At 44.2% G+C, this 27,544-nt stretch overlaps 1 protein-coding gene across 3 annotated transcripts in view; it reads left to right on the forward strand.

Annotated features, from left to right (window-relative positions):
- The first annotated feature begins 14,188 nt into the window (after positions 1-14,188).
- Positions 14,189-27,544, forward strand: part of USP8 (ubiquitin specific peptidase 8) — a 59,539-nt gene continuing 46,183 nt past the window's right edge. For 2 of the 3 annotated variants that reach the window (XM_044279597.1, XM_044279599.1), the window contains exons 1-2: positions 14,189-14,346; positions 24,494-24,669. In XM_044279597.1, coding sequence (XP_044135532.1) covers positions 24,566-24,669 — 104 coding nt within the window. In that variant the 5' untranslated portion in view covers positions 14,189-14,346; positions 24,494-24,565. Of the gene's footprint in view, positions 14,347-23,065; positions 23,086-24,493; positions 24,670-27,544 lie in introns of those variants that run through there. The other variant, XM_044279598.1, reaches the window with a different exon arrangement.

Genomic DNA, 27,544 nt, shown 5'->3' on the forward strand with positions numbered 1-27,544 from the left:
GTTGCGCTGCGACATGCTGCAGCTTCAACACAGCAATCACAAAATATCCAATTTGGAATTTTACGCAACTGTCACAGCACGACGCTTAAAATGTTACTTGACACATGTAGCTGCACGACTAAGGCTACTTTCACACTAGCATTTTAGTTTTCCGGTATTAAGATCCATCATAGGTTCTCAATACCGGAAAAAAACGCTTCAGTTTTGTCACCATTCATTGTCAATGGGGACAAAACGTAACTGAACGGAGTGCTCCAAAATGCATTCCGTTCCATTTGGTTGCGTTTTCATACCAGAGAGCAAACCGCAGCATGCTGTCGTTTGCTTTCCGTCCTGGGATGCAGAGCAAGACTGATCAGTTCTGACCCACAATGCAAGTCAATAGGGACGGATCTGTTTTCTCTGACACAATAGAAAACGGATCCGTCCAACATTGACTTTCAATGGAGTTCATGACAGATCCGTCTTAGCTATGTTACAGATGATACAACCGGATCTGTTTATAACGAATGCAGATGGTTGTATTATCAGTAACGGAAGCAGTTTTTGCTGAACCCTGCCGGATCCAGTAAAAACGCTAGTGTGAAAGTAGCCTTAGGCTGCTTTCACATTTTACCTTTTTAACCACTTCACATCCGTCCATAGGATATAAATGTCCTATAGGTGGATGTTTATCTCTGGACGTCCTGGAACATCCATTCAGAGATAGCAGCTGCTCGCTAATCGTGCAGCTGCCAAGTGGGGGCCGGCTCTCAGTGACAGCAGGGCAACCCAGAGCGAAGTCAGGGACAGTTCCCAGGTGTTCTTTGGTAGCTAAAATCCTCGTCTTTATTCAGGCAGTAGAAGCAATATACAGTACATGCACCCACTGGTGTAGCAACATTGACATTTTTCGAACAAAGTTCTTAACTGTGAGCAGTAAGAAGAAAAAGGTGGAACCCTCTATTCCCTATATAAGGGTCCATTCACACGTCCGCAATTTCGTTCCGCATTTTGCGGAATGGAATTGTGGACCCATTCATTTGTTTGGGGAAGCACAATGTGCTGCCCGGACACGGAATTGCGGACCTGCACTTCTGGGTCAGCAATTCCGTTCCCGAAAAAAATAGAACATGTCCTATTCTTCTCCACAATTGCGGACAAGAACAGGCATATTCTATTAGTGCCGTCAATGTGCAGTCTACAAAATGCGGAACGCACATTGCTGCTGTCCGTGTTTTGTGGATCCGCAAAACATGTTGCGGACATGTGAATGGACCCTTAAGCACTGTTCACATTGTCAAGCAATGTAATTGCAAATCACATCAGTTTAAATAGATGACTATATCTAAAAAGTGACAATTCCCATAATAAACATACACACAATAAAGGACTGTCATATGCAATATATACAAATCTTATTCCCAAATTACTGAAAAATGGTCAATAAAAATGCATACATTCATTTCTCACATTGAGACAATTGGGGTGTCTGGTATCCAATTTAAAAATCCCAAAAGCTTCCCTTAATCTTACAAGGCGCTTTAAATCACCTCCTCTCTTTGGTGACCTCACTTGTTCAATAGCAAAGGCTCTAAAGTGTTTCACATTTCGTTGAGGTTTATGTATAGAATGTCTAGCGACACTGGATATTTTCACACTTGCAGGATTGTCGATGTAGTTGAGGGGCTCCAAAACTCTAACCTTGAATTTTCTAATGGTGCAACCCACATACATGAGTTCGCAGGCCGTGCAGCGAATAACATATACAACACCGATAGAGTTGCAATTAATGTAAGATTTAATTGGATATATAATGGAAGTATTCGCATAATGCGAATACTTCACAAAATACATACAGTCGTGTGCATGAGCCCTTACATTGATGCCTGATCAGTTTAGCAAATCGGACACAAAAACGCTGCTTGCATGGGTTTTCTATCCGGCCCCAAAACACAACTGAACTGCTGCATCCTGATCAGTTTTGTCCCCACTGACAAAGAATAGGCATAAAACTGATCAGTTGGGCTTCATGCACATGACCGTTGTTTTGGTCCACATCCGTTGCTCCATTCCGTGGTCCGCAAAAAAAATATAACCTGTCCTATTTTTGTCTGTTTTGCGGACAATAGGCAGTTATATTAAAGGGAGTCTGTCACCACATTTCAGCATATTAGACCATGCAAAAGTTCATTTATTTCAGTAATGCAACTTAAAATGTGAAACTAATATATGAGACTCATTACATGCAAAGCGAGATATTTCAACCCTTTATTTGTTATAATTTGGATGATTATGGCTTACAGCTTATGAAAACCCCAAATTCACAATCTCAGAAAATTAGAATATTTTGAAAAGGTTCAATATTCTAGGCTCAAAGTGTTAGGCCTCTTTCACAAGGGCGTAATGTTTTTTGCCTGGATAAGATGCGGGTGCGTTGCGGGAAAATGCACGATTTTTCCACGCGAGTGCAAAATATTGTAGTGCGTTTTGCACTCGCGTAAGAAAATTCGGCATGGTTGGTACCCAAGTAGTTTGGGTTAGGTGCTGGGTAGATTTTAGTATTTTCCCTTATAACATGGTTATAAGGGAAAATAATAGCATTCTAAATACAGAATGCATAGTAAAATAGTGCTGGAGGGGATAAAAAAATAATTTAACTCGCCTTAATCTACTTGCTCGCACAACCCGGCTTCTCTTCTGTCTTCTTTTTTGCTGTGTGCAGGAAAAGGACCTGTGGTGACGTCACTCCGTTCATCACATGATCCATCACCATGGTAAAAGATCATGTGATGGACCATGTGATGACCGGAGTAACGTCACCACAGGTCCTTTTCCTGCACACAGCAAAAAAGAAGACAGAAGAGAAGCCGGGCTGCGCGAGCAAGTAGATTAAGGTGAGTTAAATTTTTATTTTTTTAACCCCTCCAGCGCTATTGTACTATACATTCTGTATTCAGTGCGGGTGCAATGTGTTCACCTCACGCATTGCACCCGCGCTGAAAACTCGCCCATGTGAAAGGGGCCTTACATTCTAGTCGGCTAATTAATCCATAACAACTGCAAAGGGTTCCTGAGCCTTTAAATTGTCTCTCAGTCTGGTTCAGTAGGAATCACAATCACAGAAAAACATAATTGACACCCTCCATAAGGAGGGAAAGCCTCAAAAGGTAATTGCAAAAGAGGTTGGATGTTCCCAAAGTGCTGTATAAAAGCACATTAAGGCTACATACACACAACCGTATGTGTTTTGCAGTCCGCAAATTGCAGATCCGCAAAAAACAACGGATGTCATCTTTTTTTTTTTGGCGGATCCATTGTAACAATGCCTAAAACGGACAACAATAGGACATGTTCTATTTTTATTTTTTTTGCGGGGCTACGGAACGGACATACGGATGCGGATAGCACACGGTGTGCTGTCCGCATTTTTTGCGGACCCATTGAAATGAATGGGTCCACATCCTATCCGCAAAAAAACCAGAACAGACATGGAAACAAAATACGTGTGGAACATCTAAAATCCTATGGATTGAAAGATGAAAAACAGCATGGGTTTACTTCAGGGAGATCATGTCAAACTAATCTTATAGATTTTTTTGATTGGGTGACTAAAATAATAGATGGAGGTGCAGTAGACATCGCTTATCTAGACTTTAGTAAGGCTTTTGATACTGTCCCACATAGAAGGCTTATCAATAAATTACAGTCTTTGTGTGTGGACACCCATATTGTTGAATGGATTAGGCAGTGGCTGAGGGACAGACCACAGAGGGTTGTAGTCAATGGTGTAGATTCAGACCAAGGTCTTGTTACCAGTGGGGTACCTCAGGGATATGTTCTGGGACCCATATTGTTTAATATCTTTATCAGTGAAATTGCAGAAGGCCTCGATGGTAAGGTGTGTCTTTTTGCTGATGACACAAAGATTTGTAACAGGGTTGATGTTCCTGGAGGGATACACTAAATGGAAAAGGATTTAGGAAAACTAGAGGAATGGTCAAAAATCTGTCAACTAAAATGTAATGTTGATAAGTGCAAGATAATGCACCTGGGGCGTAAAAACCCAAGAGCAGAATATAAAATCAGTGATACAGTCCTAACCTCAGTATCTGAGGAAAGGGATTTAGGGATCATTATTTCAGGTAGGCAGACAATGTCATAGAGCAGCAGGCAATGCTAGCAGAATGCTTGGGTGTATAGGGAGAGGCATTACCAGTAGAAAGAGGGAGGTGCTTATGCCGCTCTACAGAGCACTAGTGAGACCTCATTCGGAGTATTGTGCGCAGTACTGGAGACCATATCTCCAGAAGGATATTGATACTTTGGAGAGAGTTCAGAGAAGAGCTACTAAACTGGTACATGGATTGCAGGATAAAACTTACCAGGAAAGATTAACCTCTTAAGGACATAGGGCGTACAGGTACGCCCTTGTGCCCTGGTACTTAAGGACACAGGGCGTACATGTACGCCCTGTGCATTTTCGATCACCGCCGCACGGCGGGCGGTGATCGGAACCCCGTGCCTGCTCAAATCATTGAGCAGGCACTTGGAGCAAATGCGCCGGGGGGTCCGGTGACCCCCCCATGTATGCGATCGCAGAAAACCGCAGGTCAATTCAGACCTGCGGTTTTCTGCGTTTCCGGGTTATTCGGGTCTCTGAAGTCCCGATAACCCGGAACAGGATGGTGATGGTGGTGTGATTTCACTCCACCAATCACCATCCAGCGATCCTGAGTGGTGATGGTGACATCACCACTCAGGATCGCTTTCTGATTGGTCTGTGGGCGGTCCGGCGGCAGATTCAAAAGAGGCAGGCGCTCCTCTCCTCCTCCTTTTGTGTTCCGGAGCCGGAGGAGAGAGGAGCTGCCTGCACGTGTCTGCTGCACCCGATCTGTGCCCCCCAGGACCCGATCTGTGCCCCCCAGGACCCCATCAGGTACATAGGGACAGCTAGGGAAAGTTTGGTTTAGGCAGGGAAAAAAAAAGGGAAAGTTAGTTTTTGAACTTTGATTGCATCACCCTAGTTAGGGTGTCTGGGGTCCACAGCACAGCTGTGTGACCCTAGACCCCCCAGGGGTGCTGCCACTTGCCCCCCCACCCCCTGCCCCCCCCCCCCACCTTTTTTGGGGTGCATTTTTTTTTTTTCGTGTACGCTGACTGTGGCCGGCACTTAGTGTCCGGCCACTGTTAGCGCATCGCACACCCCACCGCTGATCAACTTCGGACGGTTGATCAGCGGTTTTGAATTTTTTTCCCCACATTTTTTGCCCTTTTTTTAGTTAGTTTATTTTATTTTTTTTCTGTTAGTTTTAGGGTGAGTTCGTGAACACCCGTGCCCCCACACACACGCACACAAAATAAAGAGTTACACACACGCACATATACACGCAGACACACACTCCCCTATGGCCCGCCGGACGTTCTCGGCCGAGGAGGCATACGCCCAGATTGCCTCTGACTCCGAGAGTCCCAGTGAGGATGAGGATGACCCCACATTCCTGTTGTCATCCGCATCCTCCTCATCATCTAGCGATGATGATGAGCCCCCAAGGCGGCGGAGACGCCGCCAGGCGGAGCAAGGGGACCGCCATGTTAGGGACCCTGTGGCCCACACTAGTACGAGCAGCTCTGGGGCTCGTACTGGTTTCCCGGCCCACCAGTTAAATCCACCGGAGCCCCCTGCCGGTGAACTTGTCTGGTGTAGCCCAGAGCGATACGAGCCTGTGATTCCTGATTTTGTAGGCCAATCAGGAATCCAGATTTCCACAGTGGGCTACACTGAATATGACTTTTTTTGTCATTTTTTCAGTGACCCACTGGTAAATCTGATGGTGGAGCAGACGAATCTGTACGCCCAACAGTTCGTCGCTCAACACCCGGGCTCCTTTTTGGCCAGGCCCGGTGGCTGGACGCCGGTCAGTGCAGCCGAAATGAGGACATTTTGGGGCCTCGTGCTGCATATGGGCCTGGTCAAAAAACCCAGTGTCAGGCTGTACTGGAGTGGGGACGTCCTATACCAGGCCCCACTTTACAGTACAGCCATGACACGCTCCCGGTTTGAGGCCATCCGGAAATGTCTGCATTATTCCGATAATGCAGCATGTCCCCCCCGAGGTGATCCTGCCCATGACCGTCTGTACAAGATACGGCCGGTCATCGATCACTTTGGGGCCAAATTCATGGAGGCCTATGTACCTGGAAGAGAGGTCGCGGTTGATGAGTCTCTCATTGCGTTCAAGGGGAGACTCATTTTCCGCCAGTATGTGCCCTCCAAGCGGGCGAGGTATGGCGTGAAGCTATACAAAATTTGTGAGAGTACCTCAGGGTACACTTACAAATTTCGTGTATACGAGGGGCGAGATTCCCGGATTCAACCCCCAGAATGTCCCCCCACTCTGGGTGTTACCGGGAAACTTGTGTGGGACCTTATGTACCCACTGCTGGATAAGGGTTACCACCTTTACGTGGATAACTTTTATACCAGTATCCCCTTGTTCCAGTCCCTTGCCGCCAGATCCACGTCCGCTTGTGGGACCGTGCGGAAAAATCAACGCGGCCTCCCTGCCCACCCCCTCCAGGTACCTATCCCCAGGGGTGAGACCCGTGCCCTTACCACTGGAAACCTGTTGCTGGTCAGGTATAAGGACAAGAGGGATGTCCTTATGCTGTCCACAATTCATGGTAACGGCATCACCCCTGTCCCTGTGCGAGGTACCGCGGCAACGGTCCTCAAGCCCGATTGTATCGTCGCTTACAATCGGTATATGGGAGGAGTTGATCTCTCTGATCAAGTCCTCAAGCCATATAACGCCATGCGCAAAACCCGGGCATGGTACAAAAAAGTTGCGGTCTACTTGGTGCAGGTTGCCATGTACAACTCTTTTGTACTATCCCGAAGCGCTGGCAGCACAGGGACATTCCTCCAGTTCTATGAGGCAGTCCTCAAGGCCCTGATCTTTTCGGACCGGGAAAGAGCAGGCCGGAGTACCTCGGGAACTGTAGGTGCCCGGATCGTCCCTGGCCAACACTTTCCAGGTGTGGTCCCCCATACTGGAAAGAAGGGACGAACCCAAAAAAAGTGCAGAGTGTGTCGCAGGAGGGGGATACGGAAGGACACGACTACTCAGTGCGACACTTGCCCCGATCATCCGGGCCTCTGCATTGACGGTTGCTTCAGGGAGTATCACACTTCCATGGAGTACTAAATTTATATCCCAATTTAGCACTGACATCGGATAAAAAAAAATGGTTCTCAGACTTGAGACACCCAAAAAAACTAAAATAATTTATTAAAAGTAGACATAGGTATTGCCGCGTCGGTAATAATCTCCTCTATAAAAATGCCCCATTACCTAACCCCCCAGATTAACACGGTCCAGAAAAAAAAAAAAAAGGTGCAAAAAAAGTTTTTTTTTGTCACCTTACATAATAAAAAGTTTAATAGCAAGCGATCAAAAAGTCATATAGCCCCCAAATTAGTGCCAATAAAACCGTCATCTCATCCCGCAAAAAATGAGCCCCCACATAAGATAATCAGATAAAAAAAAAAATAGAAAATGACTCTTAGACTTTAGAGATACAAAATTTTTTTTAGGGTATCAAAAAGGATAATATAGTCTAAAACCTAAATAATTGTAAAAAAAGTTGACTTATTAGGTATCGCCGCGTCCGTAAGAATCTCCTCTATAAAAATACCCCATGACCCAACCCCCCAGATTAACACAGTAAAAAAAATAAAAAAAAAATAGGTGCAAAAAAATATTTTTTTTGTCACCTTACATAACAAAAAGTTTAATAGAAAGCGATCAAAAAGTCATATAGCCCCCAAAATAGTGCCAATAAAACCGTCCGCTCATCCCGCAAAAAATGAGCCCCCACATAAGATAATTGGCTAAAAGAAAATAAAAAAAATGACACTTAGACTTTAGAGATACCCAAAAAAAAATGTTGTATCAAAAAAGATAATATAGTCAAAAACCTAAATTATTGTAAAAAAAAAGTAGACTTATTAGATATTGCCGCGTCCGTAAGAATCTCCTCTATAACAATATCCCATGACCTAACTACCCAGATTAACACGGTTAAAAAAAAAAAAAAAAACGGTGCCAAAACCGCTATTTTTGGCACTTTTCCATTTCAGTCCGTTTTTTCCGGTAACAAAACAAGGGTTAACAACCAAACAAAAGTTAAAATTTATTACCCTGATACTGCAGTTTACAGAAACGCCACATTTGTGGTCGTAAACTGCTGTATCCGTAAAAGGGAGGCCGCAAAAGGAAAGGACCGACATGGTTTCTGGAAGGCCGATTTTGATGGCCTTTTTTATTGACACCATATCCCTTTTGAAGCCCCCCTGATGCCCCCCTAGAGTAAAAACTCCCTAAAATTGACCCCATCTAAGAAACTACACCCCTCAAGGTATTCAAAAATGATTATACAAACTTTATTAACCCTTTAGGTGTTCCTCAACAGTTAATGGCAAATGGAGATGAAATATCAGAATTTCTATTTTTGGTAACCTTGCCTCACAAAAATGTAATATAGAGCAACCAAAAATTATATTTGCCCTAAAAATACTCCCCCAAAAAATGCCACCTTATCCCGTAGTTTCCAAAATGGGGTCACTTTTAGGGAGTTTCGACTCCAGGGGTGCATCAGGGGGTTTGAAACAGGACACGGTGTAAATAAACCGGTCCATAAAAATCAGCCCTCCAAAAACCAAACGGCGCACCTTTCACTCTACGGCCACATATTGGGTGTTTCTGTAAACGGCAGAGTCAGGGTAATAAAGATACAGTCTTGTTTGGCTGTTAACCCTTGCTTTGTTAGTAGAAAACATGGGTTAAAATGGAAAATAAGGCAAAAAAATGAAATTTTCCAATTTCATCCCCATTTGCCAATAACTCTTGTGCAACACCTAAAGGGTTAACGACGTATGTAAAACCAGTTTTGAATACCTTGAGGGGTGTAGTTTCTTAGATGGGGTCACTTTTAGGGAGTTTCGACTCCAGGGGTGCATCAGGGGGGTTGAAACAGGACACGGTGTAAATAAACCGGTCCATAAAAATCAGCCCTCCAAAAACCAAACGGCGCACCTTTCACTCTACGCCCCGCTGTGTGGCCGTACAGTAGTGTACGGCCACATATTGGGTGTTTCTGTAAACGGCAGAGTCAGGGTAATAAAGATACAGTCTTGTTTGGCTGTTAACCCTTGCTTTGTTAGTGGAAAACATGGGTTAAAATGGAAAATAAGGCAAAAAAATGGAATTTTCAAATTTCATCCCCATTTGCCAATAACTCTTGTGCAACATCTAAAGGGTTAACGACGTATGTAAAACCAGTTTTGAATACCTTGAGGGGTGTAGTTTCTTAGATGGGGTCACTTTTAGGGAGTTTCTACTCCAGGGGTGCATCAGGGGGCTTCAAATGGGACATGGTGTAAATAAACCAGTCCATAAAAATCAGCCCTCCAAAAACCACACGGCGCACCTTTCACTCTACGCCCCGCTGTGTGGCCGTACAGTAGTTTGCGGCCACATATTGGGTGTTTCTGTAAACGGCAGAGTCAGGGCAATAAAGATACAGTCTTGTTTGGCTGTTAACCCTTGATTTGTTAGTGGAAAACATGGGTTAAAATGGAAAATAAGGCAAAAAAAGAAATTTTCTAATTTCATCCCCATTTGCCAATAACTCTTGTGCAACACCTAAAGGGTTAACGACGTATGTAAAACCAGTTTTGAATACCTTGAGGGGTGTAGTTTCTTAGATGGGGTCACTTTTAGGGAGTTTCTACTCTAGGGGTGCATCAGGGGGCTTCAAATGGGACATGGTGTAAATAAACCAGTCCATAAAAATCAACCTTACAAAAACCATACGGCGCACCTTTCACTCTACGCCCCGCTGTGTGGCCGTACAGTAGTTTACGGCCACATATTGGGTGTTTCTGTAAACTGCAGAGTCAGGGCAATAAAGATACAGTCTTGTTTGGCTGTTAACCCTTGCTTTGTTAGTGGAAAAAATGGGTAAAAATGAAATATTAGACAGAAAAATGAAATTCTCAAATTTCATCCCCATTTGCCAATAACTCTTGTGCAACACCTAAAGGGTTAACAACATATGTAAAATCACTTTTGAATACCTTGAGGGGTGTAGTTTCTTAGATGGGGTCATTTTTGGGTGGTTTCTATTATGTAAGCCTCGCAAAGCGACTTCAGACCTGAAATGGTCCCTAAAAATTTAGTTTTTGTAAATTTCAGAAAAATTTCAAGATTTGCTCCTAAACTTCTAAGCCTTATAACATCCCCAAAAAATAAAATATCATTCCCAAAATAATTCACACATGAAGTAGACATATGGGGAATGTAAAGTCATCACAATTTTTGGGGGTATTACTATGTATTACAGAAGTAGAGAAACTGAAACTTTGAAATTTGCTAATTTTTCAAAATTTTTGATAAATTTGGTATTTTTTGGTGCAAAAAAAAATATTTTTTTGACTTAATTTTACTAGTGTCATGAAGTACAATATGTGACGAAAAAACAATGTCAGAACGGCCTGGATAAGTCAAAGCGTTTTAAAGTTATCAGCACTTAAAGTGACACTGGTCAGATTTGCAAAAAATGGCCTGGTCCTAAGGTGTAAAAAGGCTGTGTCCTTAAGGGGTTAAAGGACCTTAACATGTATAGCTTGGAAGAAAGATGAGACAGAGGGGATATGGTAGAAACTTTTAAATACATAAAGGGAATCAACAAGGTAAAAGAGCAGAGAATATTTAAAAGAAGAAAAACTGCTACAAGAGGACATAGTTTTAAATTAGAGGGGCAAAGGTTTAAAAGTAATATCAGGAAGTATTACTTTACTGAGAGAGTAGTGGATGCATGGAATAGCCTTCCTGCAGAAGTGGTAGCTGCAAATACAGTGGAGGAGTTTAAGCATGCATGGGATAGGCATAAGGCCATCCTTCATATAAGATAGGGCCAGGTGCTATCCATAGTATTCAGTATATCGGGCAGACTAGATGGGCCAAATGGTTCTTATCTGCAGACACATTCTATGTTTCTATGAGGCCTAATAGAAAGTTATGTGGAAGTGACAAGTGTGGGAAAAAAAAGGTGCACAGGCAGCAGGGATGACCGCAGCCTGGACTGTCAGGAAAATGCCCTTTAAAAGTGTTGGAGACTTTCATAACATAGAGTGGACTGAGGCTGGAGTTAGTGCATCAAGAGCCACCATACACATCCTGGACATGGGCCTCAAATGTCATATTCCTCGTCAAGCCTCTCCTTAACAACCTCAGAAGCGTCTTACCTGGGCTTAAGAAAAAAAGAACTGGTCTGCTGCTCAGTGGTCCAAAGTCCTATTTTCTTTTGAGAAATGTGCATCTTTTTTGGAAACCAAGGACCCAGAGTCTGGAGGAAGAATGGAGAGGCACACAATACATGATGCCTGAAGTCCAGTGTGAAGTTTCCACAGTCTGTGTTGATTTGGGTAGCCATGTCATTGTCACAAACTTTAGCTCTGCCAGGACTGGAGATCTCCACAAGGGGGCTTTCTTCCTGGAACAAAGCAGCAATTGTGAATGCAGCACTGAAGTGCTGCCGTTTTTATTTTTTACAATGCTCATCTGACAGGTTAGATCATGTGCTATTTTTATAGAGCAGGTTGTTATAGATGCGATGATATCAAATGGTTGGTTTTTTTGTTTGTTTCAGTTTGACATTTTTGAAAAAAATAATTTTTTGTGTCTCCATTTTCTGAACGCCATATTTTTTTAGTTTTCTTCCAATCGTCTCATGTAGGGGCTCGTTTTTTGCAGGGACAGTTGACGTTTTTATTGGCACCATTTTTGGGTACATAAGATTTTTGATCAATCAATATTACACTTTATGGTTCATGGTAACCCAAAAATTGGTTGTTTTGACACCGTTTTTATTTCTCTGGTTTCACCTGAGGGGTTAGGTCATGCGATATTTTTAGAGCTGGTTGTTACGGACGTGGCAATACCTAGGGCCTCATGCACACGACCGTTGTTTTGGTCCGCATCCGAACCGCAGTTTTTGCGGCTTGGATGCGGACCTATTCACTTCAATGGGGCCGCAAAAGATGCGGACAGCACTCCGTGTGCTTTCCGCCTCCGTTGCTCCGTTCCGTGGTCCGCAAAAAAAATATAACTTGTCCTATTCCCGACAAGAATAGGCAGTTATATTAATGGCTGTCCACGCCGTTCCGCAAATTGCGAAATGCACACGGACGCCATCTGTATTTTGCGGATCCACAATTTGTGGACCGCAAAACATACAACGGTCATGTGCATGAAGCCTAATATGTATACTTTTAAAGTTATTTAAGTTTTACACAATAAAATCATTTTGAAACAAAAAAAATCATGTTTTAGTGTTTCTATTTTCTGAAAGCCATATTTTTTATTTTTTGGGCAATTGTCTTATGTAGGACTAATTTTTTGCAGGATGAAGTGACGGGTCGATGGGTACTATTTTGGAGTACATGGGACTTTTTGATCACTTGGTATTACTTTTTTTGTGAGTAGCTTTTTTTGGCACAGTTTTTATTTTTTACAGCGTTCACCGAACACTGAAATACCTAATATGTATACTTTTTATTTCTTTCACTTTAACACAATTTTTTAAACCAAAAAAATCATGCTTTAGTGTCTCCATTTTCTGAAAGCCATATTTTTTTATTTTTTGGTCGATTGTCTTATGTAGGACAAATCTTTTGCGGGATGAGGTGACAGTTTAGTACTATTTTAGTGTACGTATAGCGTTTTGATTGCTTGTTATTGAGCTTTAAAGGGATTCTGTCATCAAGATTTTTGATATGGAGCTGTTCATATCATCCTCTCAGTCTCCATTATCTAATTAAAAATATACTAGTTTTACCCCCACCTGTCCTTTCATTTTGGATACAAATCGGTTTTATTAATATGCTAATTACCTTACTAGCGTGCCCAAGGGGTCAGGATTCAGTGCGGGTGCTATGCGCTCACGTCACGCATTGCACCCGCGCGGAAATCACGCTCGTGTGAAAGGGACCTAACACTCCCATTCAAAGACCCAGTACGTCACTGGATCTGTTGAAAAAGCCCTTGCCGTGTGCGATTCAGCGCAGAGCAACGGAGAATGAAATGCTTATCTCAGAGGATCTGCCTGAGTGGAAAAGGGGATATTTTAAGTAAAAAAAATTAATCTCCAAGTTAAAAAACACACAACTTTCCATTGAAAAAATCCTTTTCAATAGTAAAAATTGCAAAAATAAGAACCCCTCCACACATTTGGTATTGCCATATCGGTAATTACTTGTATTATACAATCACGGTGAATGCTGTAAAAAAAACAATGCCAGAATTACTGTACTGTGTGAAACTAGCCTAAAGGGTTAAAGGGGTCTTCTAGAAGTTAGATATTGATTATTTTTGATTGTTGCATTCTAATACCCATACATTTTATTTTTTCCGTCAGTGTAACCTTATGAGTTTTTTCCCCCCGCAGGACAAGTTATACTTTTTAATTTATTATGTAGTCTTAAAACATTTTTATTTTTTGGGGGGCGGGACAGCAAACAAAACCCCAGCAATTCCATCATTCCTTTTTTTCACCATTAAAATATCCTGATGACGTGACTCTAATGGTGAGTATGAATGCATCAAATTTACATTCTTTTTTTTTACATTTTTAGTACTTTTTCACAGCAAGAAGCTATCATAGAAAAAGAGGTCAAGCATAACTTTTTAATTTTTTGTTGGGGGGGGGGTTGTCATTTTTATTGGTACCATTTTGGGGTACATATTTCTTGACCCATTTTTATATTTTTTTCAGGACAAAAAAATGTTGCACATCATTTAATATAAATGAGTTCTCTACAGGTAATTACAATTGCGCTGGTGCCAAATATGTACTTTTTATGGGACACAATGTAAAAAATAAAAAGGGTTATTTTGGGGGGGGGGACTTTTTTTTATTAGATTGGAGGGAACCTCGTTTTTCCGCTAGGACACATGAAGCAGCGCTTGTGTAAGGCGTCAGAATGCAGCCTTGCCTCCCTGTGTGTTTCGTCAGCACCATTTCTGTGTATCTACCGCAGTGTGGGCTAGTTGTGTGCCGGTAGGTACACTTCGCTGACAGGAAGGCCACAGGTCCTCTATGGCTCACACCACGCACACGGGACACTGAGGGAGCGCGCCCGCCCACAGCTGGTGACGTCATCACGCCGGCCGCTCACTGACACCTGCAAGGAAAACATTCCGAAGCCATTTTGGCTGGTGAAGCTGCGGAGCTGCCCCAACCTGTCGCGCAGTGCAGCGGGCGATGCCCCGGGCAGGAGCAGCCAGGGACGGGAAGATCTCGGTAAGTCAGTGACAAAGTGATTGCGGGGGCGCGCCTCAGCCCACTCCTGACGTGGGACGGGGCCGCAGTGCTCCCGGAAGCTGTCATGTGATGTGCCTGACCCGTGTCGTGATGTGCACGATAGTTCTGTCACGATATGTGGGGCGGAGTTACAGGCCCAGGAATGATATGTAATCAGCACCGCATACTTACCTTGAATATGTCGCATGTATGATTGCAGGGACTTACAGACGAGGGGAGGAAGTGGACGGACTGATTTGTTTTGGATGTGGTGAGCCTGCACTACAGGTCCCAGCATGACTGTACTGCGCAGTGGTGTCTACTTATGAGAAGAGATAGGAACAGCAATGCAAACTGTGGCCCTGCCCTATTGGTGTCCATATAGTGCAGGGATAGTAGCGACGTGCCATAGGGCAGTAGTTCCTGGGTTGACTGGCGCTGCCCACAGAAGACTGTCCCTTACTGGTGCTGTGTCTTCATTCAAGAGCTTAAAGGGATTTTTTGTAGATTTTTCTTTTTTAGGGCTAGGGCTCTTTCACACCTGCGTTCTTTTCTTCCGGCATAGAGTTCCGTCGTCGAGGCTCTATGCCGAAAGGATCCTGCCAGGCATGGGATCCAGCCGGTTCTCTCCGGTTCTGCCGAACCGTTTGTTAAAATTACAGGCGGTTCGCAGGACCGGTGAGAAGCAGGGATCCCGACCCGGTCCTGCAGCTGCGCCTGCACCAGTGGCGTAGCTATAGGGGTGGGGGCGGAGCGGAAGCCGAGAGGAGAGGCCCTGTGTGACGCGCACTGTGCAGGGCAGCTGGGCAGGCGAAGTGAGGAGGGGCCGGGGGAGCGGCTTCAGTTGAGGTGCGACGCAGGACTTAGTCACGTACCTCACTGTGACCTCCTGCGGCGGATCTCGCGAGATGACGCGGCGCGGGAAGGCACAGTGAGCGAGGCATTGGTGACCGCCTGTACCAGGATGCCACAAGCTTTGAAGGAGAGAGAGGTAAGTATTAATTATTTCTCCTAAGCAGGTGCCTACTCCACCTTCCCCTCATCCTGACCCAATGTTTAGATTCTTTTAGCCAAACAAGAGTTATGGATGGGGTTGATGACAATATTTAAGGTGGCCACACACAGGGAAACACATCTATTTTGCCCACAGAGTAAGAGCAGCTTTTTTAAGCGGTACTCCACTATGTAATGGCCCCCTCTTTATTATTAATATAATGGCCCCCTCTTTATTATTAATGTAATGGCCCCCTCTTTGTTATTAATGTAATGGCCCCCTCTTTGTTATTAAAGTGGGGGCCATTATATTAATAATAAAGAGGGGGCCATTATATTAATAATAAAGAGGGGGCCATTATATTAATAATAAAGAGGGGGCCATTATATTAATAATAAAGTGGGGGCCATTATATTAATAATAAAGAGGGGGCCATTATATTAATAATAAAGAGGGGGCCATTATATTAATAATAAAGAGGGGGCCATTATATTAATAAAAAAGAGGGGGCCATTATATTAATAAAAAAAGAGGGGGTCATTATATTAATAATAAAGAGTGGGCCATTATAATAATAATAAAGAGGGGGCCATTACAGTAATAACAAAGAGGGGGCCTAAGGCTTTTTAAAAGTTGAGTGGTATGTGTGTAGTGTATATATAGTGTATTTGTGTGTAGTGTATATATGGTGTATGTAAATATGTCGTGACTGTGTTGCATATATATGGTGTATGTATATATGTGTCATGACTCGTGACGCGCTGCGTATCCACCGCTGAGTAGGGAACCTGTTGTTAAAAATTTGAATCCCACCCCTGGATCCTGCATAGTAATAGTTGTCTGGACGCAGAATCCCAGGACTTGTCCATTATGGATGATAAGATGGCCACAGTTGTGTCGCAGGACCTGCAGAATGGTTATTGCTGCGGCTGTGCCCAGACAAATGTACCAGCCTGTGGTGGTATAGATAGTACAGTAGTAGTAGTAGTAGATAATCGACAATGTCTTATTCCCCAAATCAGAACACCAGGTCTGTCTAAACCAAACCAGGGAGCAGAACCACTTCACTCAGCAAATGTATTACCCATCATTAACCCTATTGTAGCATTTGGGATGTCCTCAGAGCCCTAGACCTGGGGTAAAGGATGCCATGACCTGCAGTAGGGGTCATGCATCAAAAACCATACAGATGAAGATTCGCCAAAGAAATACTGGACCTAATCCATAACTTGGCTGTGTGCTGCTCATGGAATGGGGCCACCCACCGCCATCTCCTGTGTCAACATCACCTCAATCAGGGCCCTGCAGGAAGGGGTACAGAATGCACCCATAATGTTTGATATGCACATGTGCGGAACATTATGACTGGTTGGATGAAAGTGCTATGAAGTCACTGTGATGCCCACAAGAAAATATTCTGAGACAAGAACTGACCTCCTAAAACTCCATTAGCACACACACTAACCCAGAGGTGGACAAACTTTTTGACTTGTGGGCCACAATGGGTTCATATATTGGACCCGGGGGCCGGACCAAGAGTAGATGGATGGGGCATTTGTGTGAATTAATTTAAATTTAAATTTCGTAACATTAAAGGTTTAGTCTAATTCAAGGTAGAAAAGCATAAAAAGAGTTATTGTACAAAACTTGTATGCAATGTATTTCTTTCATAACATAGTATGTATAACTCGCCTTCAATTTTAGTGGGAACAGTGTTGTAGGTCTCCTTTTTTTGCTTAGGCTACTTTCACACTTGCGGCAGAGTGATCCAGCAAGCAGTTCCGTCCCGGGACTGCCTGCCGGATGCGGCAAAACGCAATGTAGGACGTAGGAATGTACTGTAATGTAGGACGTAGGAAGCGTCATTGGTAAGAACAAGGGGCGTGGTTAGTGTCACATGATCTGCTGATGTCAGGACATCTCACTGCCCTAAGGCATGATGGGATAGGCTACATTCACACTTGCGGCAGAGTGATCCGGCAAAACGTATGCCAACTGATGGCATTTGTAAGACTGATCAGGATCCTCAGTCAGAAAAATGCATTTTTTTTCACCTTTTTTCCGGTCTGCGCATATTTTGCCTAATCCAGCACTTATACCCTCCTATGGAAAAAATGCTGATTCGGCATTCAGGCAAGTCTTCAGTTTTTTTGGGCCGGAGATAAAACCGTAGCATGCTGTGGTTTTATCTTTTGCCCGATGCATCCTGAATTGATTACTCTCCATTTAGAACACATGGGGATAAAACTGATTTTCACATTAGCGACAGGACGGATCCAACAGTCTGTTCACCCTGTCGGATCCGTCCTGCCGCTATTTTGCCATGCCGCCGGACCGCCGTTCCGTCCCCATAGACTATATTGGGGATGGGGCGGAGCTCCAGCGCAGCACGGCGAAAGGCCGCCGGACTAAAAGTACTGCATGTCCGACTTTTTAGTCTGGCGGCCTCTCCCCGCGAACTGCCGTGCTGCGCCGGAGCTCCGCCGCATCACTATTATAGTCAATGGGGATGGAGCGGCGGCACGGCAAAATAGCGGCAGGACGGATCCAATAGGGTGAGCAGCCTGTCGGATCCGTCCTGCCGCTAGTGTGAAAGTACCCTAAGGCATCAAAGTCTGGAGTTAGCTTTGTTGCAATTTGCAGGATAGATCGGAGGTGTTGGTCAGTTAACTGGGATTTATTGATGTTCATAATGCTGAACGTCTGCTCACACACGTAGCTCGATCCAAACAAGGCCAGCATCTACATTCAGTAAATGCCCCAATAGTGCTCCTTTACCCCCCACTTCTTCATAGAGCCCCCCATAATGAGTGTCAGTATATAGGGCCCCCAGTAGATGACCCCATAGTGCTTTTCCACCTCTTCTCCATAGTCCCCCCATATTTTGGCAGTATATAGGGCCCCCATAGTGCTTCCCCTCTTCTCCATAGTGCCCCTCCATATTGTGCCAGTATATAGGGCCCCCACCCCCTCTTGCCACAGTATACTATAAATAATAAAAACAATAAACACATATACTTGTGTAATAAAGGAATGAGGGGCACTCCGTATAAGGGAACAGGAGACAATAGTTCACAATATAAATTTAATGTCACATCAATTCATTATACATAAAATCAACCAGTAAAATCAATAAAATCTAATAAATTCTGTATCACATTAGAAATAGAATCCTGAATCAGTCGTACTAATTCAAAAAGTCCATAAAACGTCAAGCATCCGATATTCAATCACCACAGATGGTAAGGGCAGATTGCCGTTTCCAGGATGTATCTATCAGATATATCACAAAGAGGTACAAAATTTCATCAATGTCCAATGTGTAACAGCCAGATTCTGACGATATCTTAGTCAGATGCTGAACAAGAATGCTCTCTTGTATAATAACACAGTGACAGCCGAAGTCTCTTACCCTCTGTGTCCGCACCGCTTACATGGAGACTCGAGGTAATGGCTGGATGAAGTTAACGCGGCGTCCCACGTGGTGTAGAGTCTGACGTGACGTCTCACGTGACTCACCAACTTAGATAGTAGTGGCGTATTCCTGTAGCGCTCACCGGCTCTGTGTTAAGCTGGCTGTGTAGATGACCCCGACCGAAGCAATCGCTCAACGGTTCACTCGTAGTGCTTGGGGGAAAAAAGGCTCACTGTCTCGACTTGCCCAAACGCGTTTCGAGGTATACACCTCTTCCTCAGTGTATACCTCGAAACGCGTTTGTGCAAGTCGAGACAGTGAGCCTTTTTTCCCCCAAGCACTACGAGTGAACCGTTGAACGATTGCTTCGGTCGGGGTCATCTACACAGCCAGCTTAACACAGAGCCGGTGAGCGCTACAGGAATACGCCACTACTATCTAAGTTGGTGAGTCACGTGAGACGTCACGTCAGACTCTACACCACGTGGGACGCCGCGTTAACTTCATCCAGCCATTACCTCGAGTCTCCATGTAAGCGGTGCGGACACAGAGGGTAAGAGACTTCGGCTGTCACTGTGTTATTATACAAGAGAGCATTCTTGTTCAGCATCTGACTAAGATATCGTCAGAATCTGGCTGTTACACATTGGACATTGATGAAATTTTGTACCTCTTTGTGATATATCTGATAGATACATCCTGGAAACGGCAATCTGCCCTTACCATCTGTGGTGATTGAATATCGGATGCTTGACGTTTTATGGACTTTTTGAATTAGTACGACTGATTCAGGATTCTATTTCTAATGTGATACAGAATTTATTAGATTTTATTGATTTTACTGGTTGATTTTATGTATAATGAATTGATGTGACATTAAATTTATATTGTGAACTATTGTCTCCTGTTCCCTTATACGGAGTGCCCCTCATTCCTTTATTACACAATTTTTCCTTCCGTGCGGTCTGGGTGGACCGAGAGGTGTGCACCCTGTCCATTCAGTATATAGGGTGAGCCGCTGATTTTTACATTTTAAACACATATACTTACCTTATGCTGCTGTCAGTGATGCGATGCAGGGTTCTTCCGGCCTGTGTCCCACTCTGTACGGCTCGGGCCTCTGCACCGGCCTCTGATATCAGAGGAACGGGCAAGGGAGATGCCTCTCCCCTGCTCCTCCGCACCATTCATCTGCATCGCTGTCCTGAGGACAGCAATACAGATAAATATGGAGATGACCGCTTCCACAATGGAAGTGCTCTTCTCCACTCCTGCTGCCTCCGGACAGAAAGGGCCCCCCTCCGGCGCTGGGCCCTGCTGACGGCACCCCCCTTATCTGTCCTCCTCACCTGGCTGTAGAAACAGACCTAGGAGAAAGCATGGAATCCCGAAGCTACAATCCTCAATCGCGGCCTGAACTCCTCCCCGGCTCCGTCACTTCCCATTGCGGTCGCATGAGCAGCTCTGCAGGTCGGATAAAAAGGTCCGCCGGGCCGTAGTTTGCCCATCAATGCACGGCTAGTGGGGGGTGTCTGACTTCTACTGCCCCGTAACGTATTAAGCTTAGTTTCTTTCATCACTTTTATTTTCAATATGTTATTTGTTGTATTAGATTTGTATGCAATTGTATTTTTACCTTGAGATAACTGTATTTTATGTACACATTTTCTTTTAGATATTAAAACTTCACTTTAGTAAGAGCCAACTTATGTTCTAAACGATTTCACGACCTCTGAAGATGTATTATGTGTATTGGTACAGGAACCCTGTGAATTCTAGAGAGAGAGAGAGGTGGGTTGGAGTGGGTAATTGTGAGTTACCTCCAGGTGAAACTCTAAAAATTAGAATATCGTGCAAAAGTCCATTTATAATGCAAATTAAAAGGAATTGCATTAATGCAGATTAGAATTAGAATTTTGTGAAAAGGTTCAATATTCTAGGCTCAAAGTGTCACACTCTAATCCGCACTGGCCACCCATGAATTAAAAACTGGGGAGGGAGGGGGGGGTCTGAGGGGTTAATTGTGCGGATCACAGCCCCCTGTAAGAGATCGGGTGCTGCCAGGCAGCAGGGGGCAGTCATGTACACAATTCTTAGTATATTCTAACTTGAAGCGTCCCCATCACTATGGGAACGCCTCTGTGTTAGAATATACTGTCTGATCTGAGTTTTCACGAAGTGAAAACTCAGCTTTGAAAAAGCTGTATGCAGACAGATCTGCGGATCCGTCTGTGCTAAAGTAGCCTACGGACACGGATCACGGACGCAGATGGAAATCTTGTGTGCCTCCGTGTTTTTTCACGAACCCATTGCCTTGAATGGGTCCGTGAACCGTTGTCCGTCAAAAAAAATAGGACAGGTCATATTTTTTTGACGGACAGGAAACACGGATCACGGACACTGATGACAAACGGTGTATTTTCTGAGTTTTCAACGGACCCGTTGAAAGTCAATGGGTCCGCAGAAAATCACGGAAAACGGAACAACGGACACGGATGCACACAACGGTCGTGTGCATGAGGCCTCAGTCGTGATCCTGACACAGCCATAGATATACCCATGCAGAAAAAGCAGCCACAGCCCCCTCAGAACATTATCTAATCTAGCTTGTATATGACAGCCGCCAGCCGCTTGTATGTAGCTATCTCTTCCTGTGATCAGCACCAGTCTGTACAGGGCAGCTGCTTGTATGTAGCTATCTTTTCCTGTGATCAGCACCAGCCTGTACAGGTCAGCTGCTTGTATGTAGCTATCTTTTCCTGTGATCAGCACCAGCCTGTACAGGTCAGCTGCTTGTATGTAGTCATCTCTTCCTGTGATCAGCACAAGCCTGTACAGGTCAGCTGCTCATGAAGGGGCCTGTAATCAGCATGTGGTTTCCATAGTACATTGTGGTATCCTGGGGCTACAGTCTTCCTGATGATATTTAGTAGCCACAACAGATTAATGATACTAATTCCTGTATGCTGCGGATGTTGTGGCCATGCCAATTATATATGTATTCTAAAGTTTTTAGCCTACCATTGCGCCTTGTGGAAAATCTGTTTTCAGTTGCCTTAGGTTATGTCCTGCGTTGGAGCCTTGTAATGTAGGACGTAGGAAGCGTCATTGGTAAGAACAAGGGGCGTGGTTAGTGTTATATGATCTGCTGATGTCAGGACATCTCACTGCCCTAAGGCATGATGGGATAGGCTACTTTCACATTTGCAGCATAGTGATCCGGCAAGCAGTTCCGTCGCCAGAACTGCCTGCCGGCTCCGGCAATACGTGTGCCAACTGATGGCATTTGTTTAAGACTGATCAGGCATTTTTAAGACTGATCAGGATCCTGATCAGTCAGAAAAATGCATTTAAATGCCGGATCCGTCTTTCCGGTGTCATCCGGCATTCAGGCAAGTCTTCAGTTCTTTTCGCTGAAGATAAAACCGTAGCATGCTGCGGTTTTCTCTTTTGCCTGATCAGTCAAAATGACTTAACAGAAGACATCCTTATGCATCCTGAACAGATTACTCTCCATTCAGAATGCATGGAGATATACCTGATCAGTTCTTTTCCGGCATTGAGCCATTTTGACGTAACTCAGTGCCGGAAAAGAAAAACGTTAGTGTGAAAGTACCCATAGCAGACGCGTGACAAACCAGGAAGTAGAATTTAAGCATGGGGATAAGAGAAAACTGCAAATGAAGTAGATTTGGGCAAAAAAAACTATCCAAAGAGGAATGGGAGCTAGAGTAATTGATGAATACACTTTAGAGTGAAAAGTAATTTATGGCACAACCTCTTGGATGATGGCTCCTTTCTAGGAACTCTAAGTTTAAAATTCGCCTTTCTGTTGCTAATGTCACTCCCCTATTCTTTATATTACAGCTCTGCTTGTTAGGTTTGACTGTTTTAAAGGATAACTGTCATGTTTTCATCAAAATATCAATTTTAGCATATGTTACTGCTGCTGCAGCATTATGCATAAAGCAATCTTTAGTTTCTTCACATACCACTGTTTTCCTTAAGTTTTTCCCTTAGTTACGGCTGTTTAAACATTTACAATATGAGGACCTTCTCAAGATGGCTCCTTTGCCAGTTCTCTGAGGCCAAAACTGCATTTCCTCAGTTCCCATACACACTTGATGTAGCCAGCAACTCCCTGCCAGCCAATCAGCTTGGATTACTGAGAGACACGCCTCCTCACTCTGAAGCCTAATGCAGCCATGCAGTGTGAAGGACCGCCCCTCTGTCTTCTGTTTATACTAAAATGAAGACAGGCAAGCCCTAGCAGCGGTCAAGGGAGCAGTGGAAAGGGACAGAGGACGTTAATGAAAGCTGTTATTATAAGGTAATTACAGATCTTTTGGCAATCATTGACAGACTAACTCAGGTATACATGCCTAGCTCTAATAAACAAGCAAATAAAAAAAAATATGACAGTTACCCTTTAAGAAGAAGCTTACCAAGAAGCCTGTGCATTGATTGTTTATTGTGGACCTTTTCATTTCTATGAGTCTACAAGAAAACGGCACACAAATGCCAAATTAAAGATTGACTGGATAGGAACCTTTTGTGCAGTGGTGTGGACAATTATAATTTACTATGGTTTGTATGGTGTATCCATGGGATATATTATCAGCGTGTGATTGGTATGGACAAGGATCCCTGACTGATCCCAAGAGTAAAGGGGACGTTCACAGCTCTGTCAAGAGCTTACAGTCTGTTTGTACGGCTGCTGTCTGTAGTTGGGGTGGTGTAAGGGTGCATGGAGCAAGATCTGTGTGCAGAAGATCCACATGAAACCCACACCGAATCACACAAACAACTGACATTCCAAATCTTATTTACTTTGATACTACTTTATTACACTTTGTTTTTTCTGCATTGAAAAGCCACGCTTAATCAGCATTGTGTGCAGTTACCCTCAGGGTCCTTTTACATGGGCCAGTGCACAAGCAGTTAACAGGAACTAACCCAGCGTTCCTGATAATTGCCTGATTGGGAGCAGAGATATTTACATGCTGCCAATCATCTCTGTCCTCATAAAGATTCAGTGGGGGAGATTTGTCAAGATGGGAGTTCCCATATTCCAGTCTTGATTTGTTAATAAGTGAGTCGCATCTCTGGCACTCTGTGTGGCAGAAGCTCAAGTCTGTGCCAGCCAGGGGTTAGCGTAGATTTAAGCTATAACCTACACCAGTTTCAGCAAGTATCCGTGTCTAGCTCAAATCCGTGAGCAGGTGGTCAGTGATGCATCCGTGAAGCTGTGCGTGAAAGATCCGTATTGGGTCAGTTTTTTGCTGTCCGTGTTGCATCCGTGTTTCACTGACACTGTACAGCTGAAACTTTTTTTTCAAAGAATCTCTTCTTAATGATCCGTGAAACACGGATGGCATCTGTGGTTTTCACAGATCCATAGACTATAATCGGCGTGATCGATCCGTGAACACTGACAAAATAGAGCATGCATCCGTGAAAAAACGGACCCACGGACCGTGCTAAAACAGTGATGTCTGAATACACACGTTAAAATGAATAGGGACGTGTGCTGTCCGTGGAGAACATGTACAGCACACGTCTGTGGAACACTGACATGTGAATGAGAGCCTTTAGTAAATGGAGTCTGATCACCCTGCTTCGGTTACCAGAGCGGTTTCATCTATAATAGTCTGATAGGAGTTGCTGTAGGGGTATAATGACCGTCATGCTATGTCATTAATACCTGGATTTATTTTATTATGTCTGTCTTCATAAAGGAGCTCATTGAGACCAGGATGATCAGTAGACTGACCCGATGCTGATGTGAAGAAAGGAACCCTGCGGGCACCATGCCGACAGCATCGGCACTACCCAAAGAGCTGTATCTTTCCAGCTCCCTGTCCGAGCTTAATAAGAAAGCTGAAGTTAAAGCAGACACATCCAGTACAAAGAGGTATTTTCTTTCTGTGTCTACAGTAATATGGAAGCCGATACTAATCTGTGTTTAGAGCTCTCCAAAAGTTGCACATTGTGTTGTACCCTTCAGCTTTTGGTGACTGTATTTACCTTTTTGTCTTGCTGTGAATTACGTCATGTTCCCAGCAATACTAGGAGTACTTAAAATTTTCCATTGCACAATCTGTGGAGAAATATGTTGCAATAAATCTTAAATGAAGTATAGTCATTGTGGACAGATAGATCCTTGTGTTGTGAAGCGGAGCCGATGGAGTGCGGGCAGCACTGTCTTCATATTATGGCTGGACTACAATACAATTCACTTTTTTGCCCCATGCTCCATTTTAGCAAATTATTTTTTTAAAGGGCTTTGCTAGTAATAAATGGAACCGGAGGACAGTTTCCTTATCCTTTATTTTTCCAAAATGGATCATCATTTATGTAATTCTATTAGGTGGAGTCTAAAGGGATATTCCCATCTGGGACACTGATGGCATGTCACTAGGATATGCCATCCATCTCTGATAGGTACGGGACCAGAATGGGTCCTCAAAGTTAAGAGAGAGCGGCCGCGCATGCAGAGCCACCCTCTGTTCATCTCTATGAGCTCTGGCTTGGCTATCTCTAGCAGTCCCATAACAGTGAATAGAGAGCAGGATTTGATAGAGGGAAGGAAGCTGATCCCTGTGACATATTGATTTATATGATTTGGAGCCGGATTTCTGTGTAAAAAGCTGTCAGAATGACACCCTTCTGTATACACACAGTTATATCAGAAGAGCCGTTGTTCATCCTGTGTGGGCGGCAGAGGTCGCAATAACACCTGTACAAGCGTCATTGACTCCTTTTCAGGCCATTTTACTCCCTGGAAAAAGTGTAAGGCGTACCAATACGCCTTAGACTTTCTCCTGCTTTTCATCAGCGCAGGGCACGCTGTGAACGGCACAGGCAGCTCAGCGATGCTGCCTGTGCCTGCGAAAACCAATAGCAAAGCTCCTTACAGCAAGGAGCTTTGCTATTGGTTGGTTTGGGCGGGTGCTGGATCGCCCTATACATCGCCCCTGCAGCAGGGGAAGCTGACGGGATCTGTAAGGAGGAGGGGCCATCTCCCAGGAGTTGCTATAGCAAGGAGAGTGGGGCGCGCCGCCCAAGGAACCCAAAAACATTGCTGCGGTGGAATTGATGACTACAGCCAGGGAGCGAAGACGAGTATAACAGCGCTGTCACGTTTTCACAATGTAAAGCCACTTTTACTCGCCTTCCCCTACAACTTGAACCAGTAAGTTTTGCAACAAGACGCGGATAATAGGATTTCTATTAATTACCCCCTGGAAACCAAATCCCATCAGATATTCCGCGGGGTTCAGTGGAGTTGACACTGTGCGCTATGCCTGGACCCGATAATTGTAGTCCCACCTAGAGGTGGAGATGTGGGCAGTTTTGAGGCAGGGAGACACGAGGAGAGGCTCTGGCAGATCTGTGGCTGCGCAGGACGACAGGACTACAACCCCCACAGAGCAGATTAGTTTCCTCATTTCCCCTGAGCCTGCAGCTCTCTAAATAATGGCCAAATATAGTAGAAGAGTCTCCAGCCTGGAGCAGTCACTGCACCAAGGTGTCACTTCCCAAGTCCAGGGCTTCTCTGCTTGGCCAGAGGGTCCAGGCACAGACTCTTTATTCTATCCATCATCCCACTGAATCACGCTGCCCCAACTGGATACACCAACTCTCCCGCCATTCAGAAGGGTCCTACATGGACAAGGGTCTTCTTGATGGGACAGTCCCTGTAGTTCTTCCTATCAAAGCAGCAGGCCGGCACTGTCCAAGAAGGAGATCTTGCCCTGTGCATTACTCACATACACTAGTCACTGAGCAAAGAAACACACCCAGTGCCCGTCCTGCACACGCCATGGCCACCGCATTATCACATGTAGCCAGGATCCATCTCACATTCATTCTACAGCTCTGAAGGATAGATGGTGGTTGCAGTTCCCCTGCATAAATACCCACCTCTTAGGCCCCGTTCACATCACCGCTATTTATTTCTGTTGTTCTGCTCATCTAACGGAGCAGAACAACAAAAATAACAGAAGTGCTGGATCGGGTACATAAGGGTGGGTTTTTGTCATACGTTCAATGTACACAAAAAACGTATACATTAACAGACTCCTCAGACAGATGCCATACTGTGGCACCTGTCACTATGGAATTCCATTGTAAAAAAATATGCAGTGTACCATCCTGAAAAGTCTAGGCAAAAAACATACAGGCTAAAGTGTATATATACAGTACAGACCAAAAGTTTGGACACACGTTCTCATTCAAAGAATTTTCTTTATTGTCATGACTATGAAAATTGTAGATTCACACTGAAGGCATCAAAACTATGAATTAACACATGTGGAATTATATACATGACAAAACAGTGTGAAACAACAGAAAATATGTAATATTCTAGGTTCTTCAAAGTAGCCACCTTTTGCTTTGATTACTGCTTTGCACACTCTTGCCATTCTCTTGATGAGCTTCAAGAGGTAGTCACCTGAAATGGTTTTCACTTCACAGGTGTAGCCCTGTCAGGTTTACTAAGTGGGATTTCTTGCCTTATAAATGGGGTTGGGACCATCAGTTGCGTTGTGGAGAAGTCAGGTGGATACACAGCTGAAAGTGCTACTGAATAGACTGTCAGAATTTGTATTATGGCAAGAAAAAAGCAGCTAAGTAAAGAAAAACGAGTGGCCATCATTACTTTAAGAAATGAAGGTCAGTGTGTCTGAAAAATTGGGAAAACTTTGAAAGTGTCCCCAAGTGCAGTCACAAAAACCATCAAGCGCTACAAAGAAACTAGCTCGCATGCGGACCGCCCCAGGAAA

The sequence above is a fragment of the Bufo gargarizans genome, chromosome 2 (genome assembly GCF_014858855.1).
Source record: "Bufo gargarizans isolate SCDJY-AF-19 chromosome 2, ASM1485885v1, whole genome shotgun sequence".
NCBI classification, from domain to species: Eukaryota; Metazoa; Chordata; class Amphibia; order Anura; family Bufonidae; genus Bufo; species Bufo gargarizans.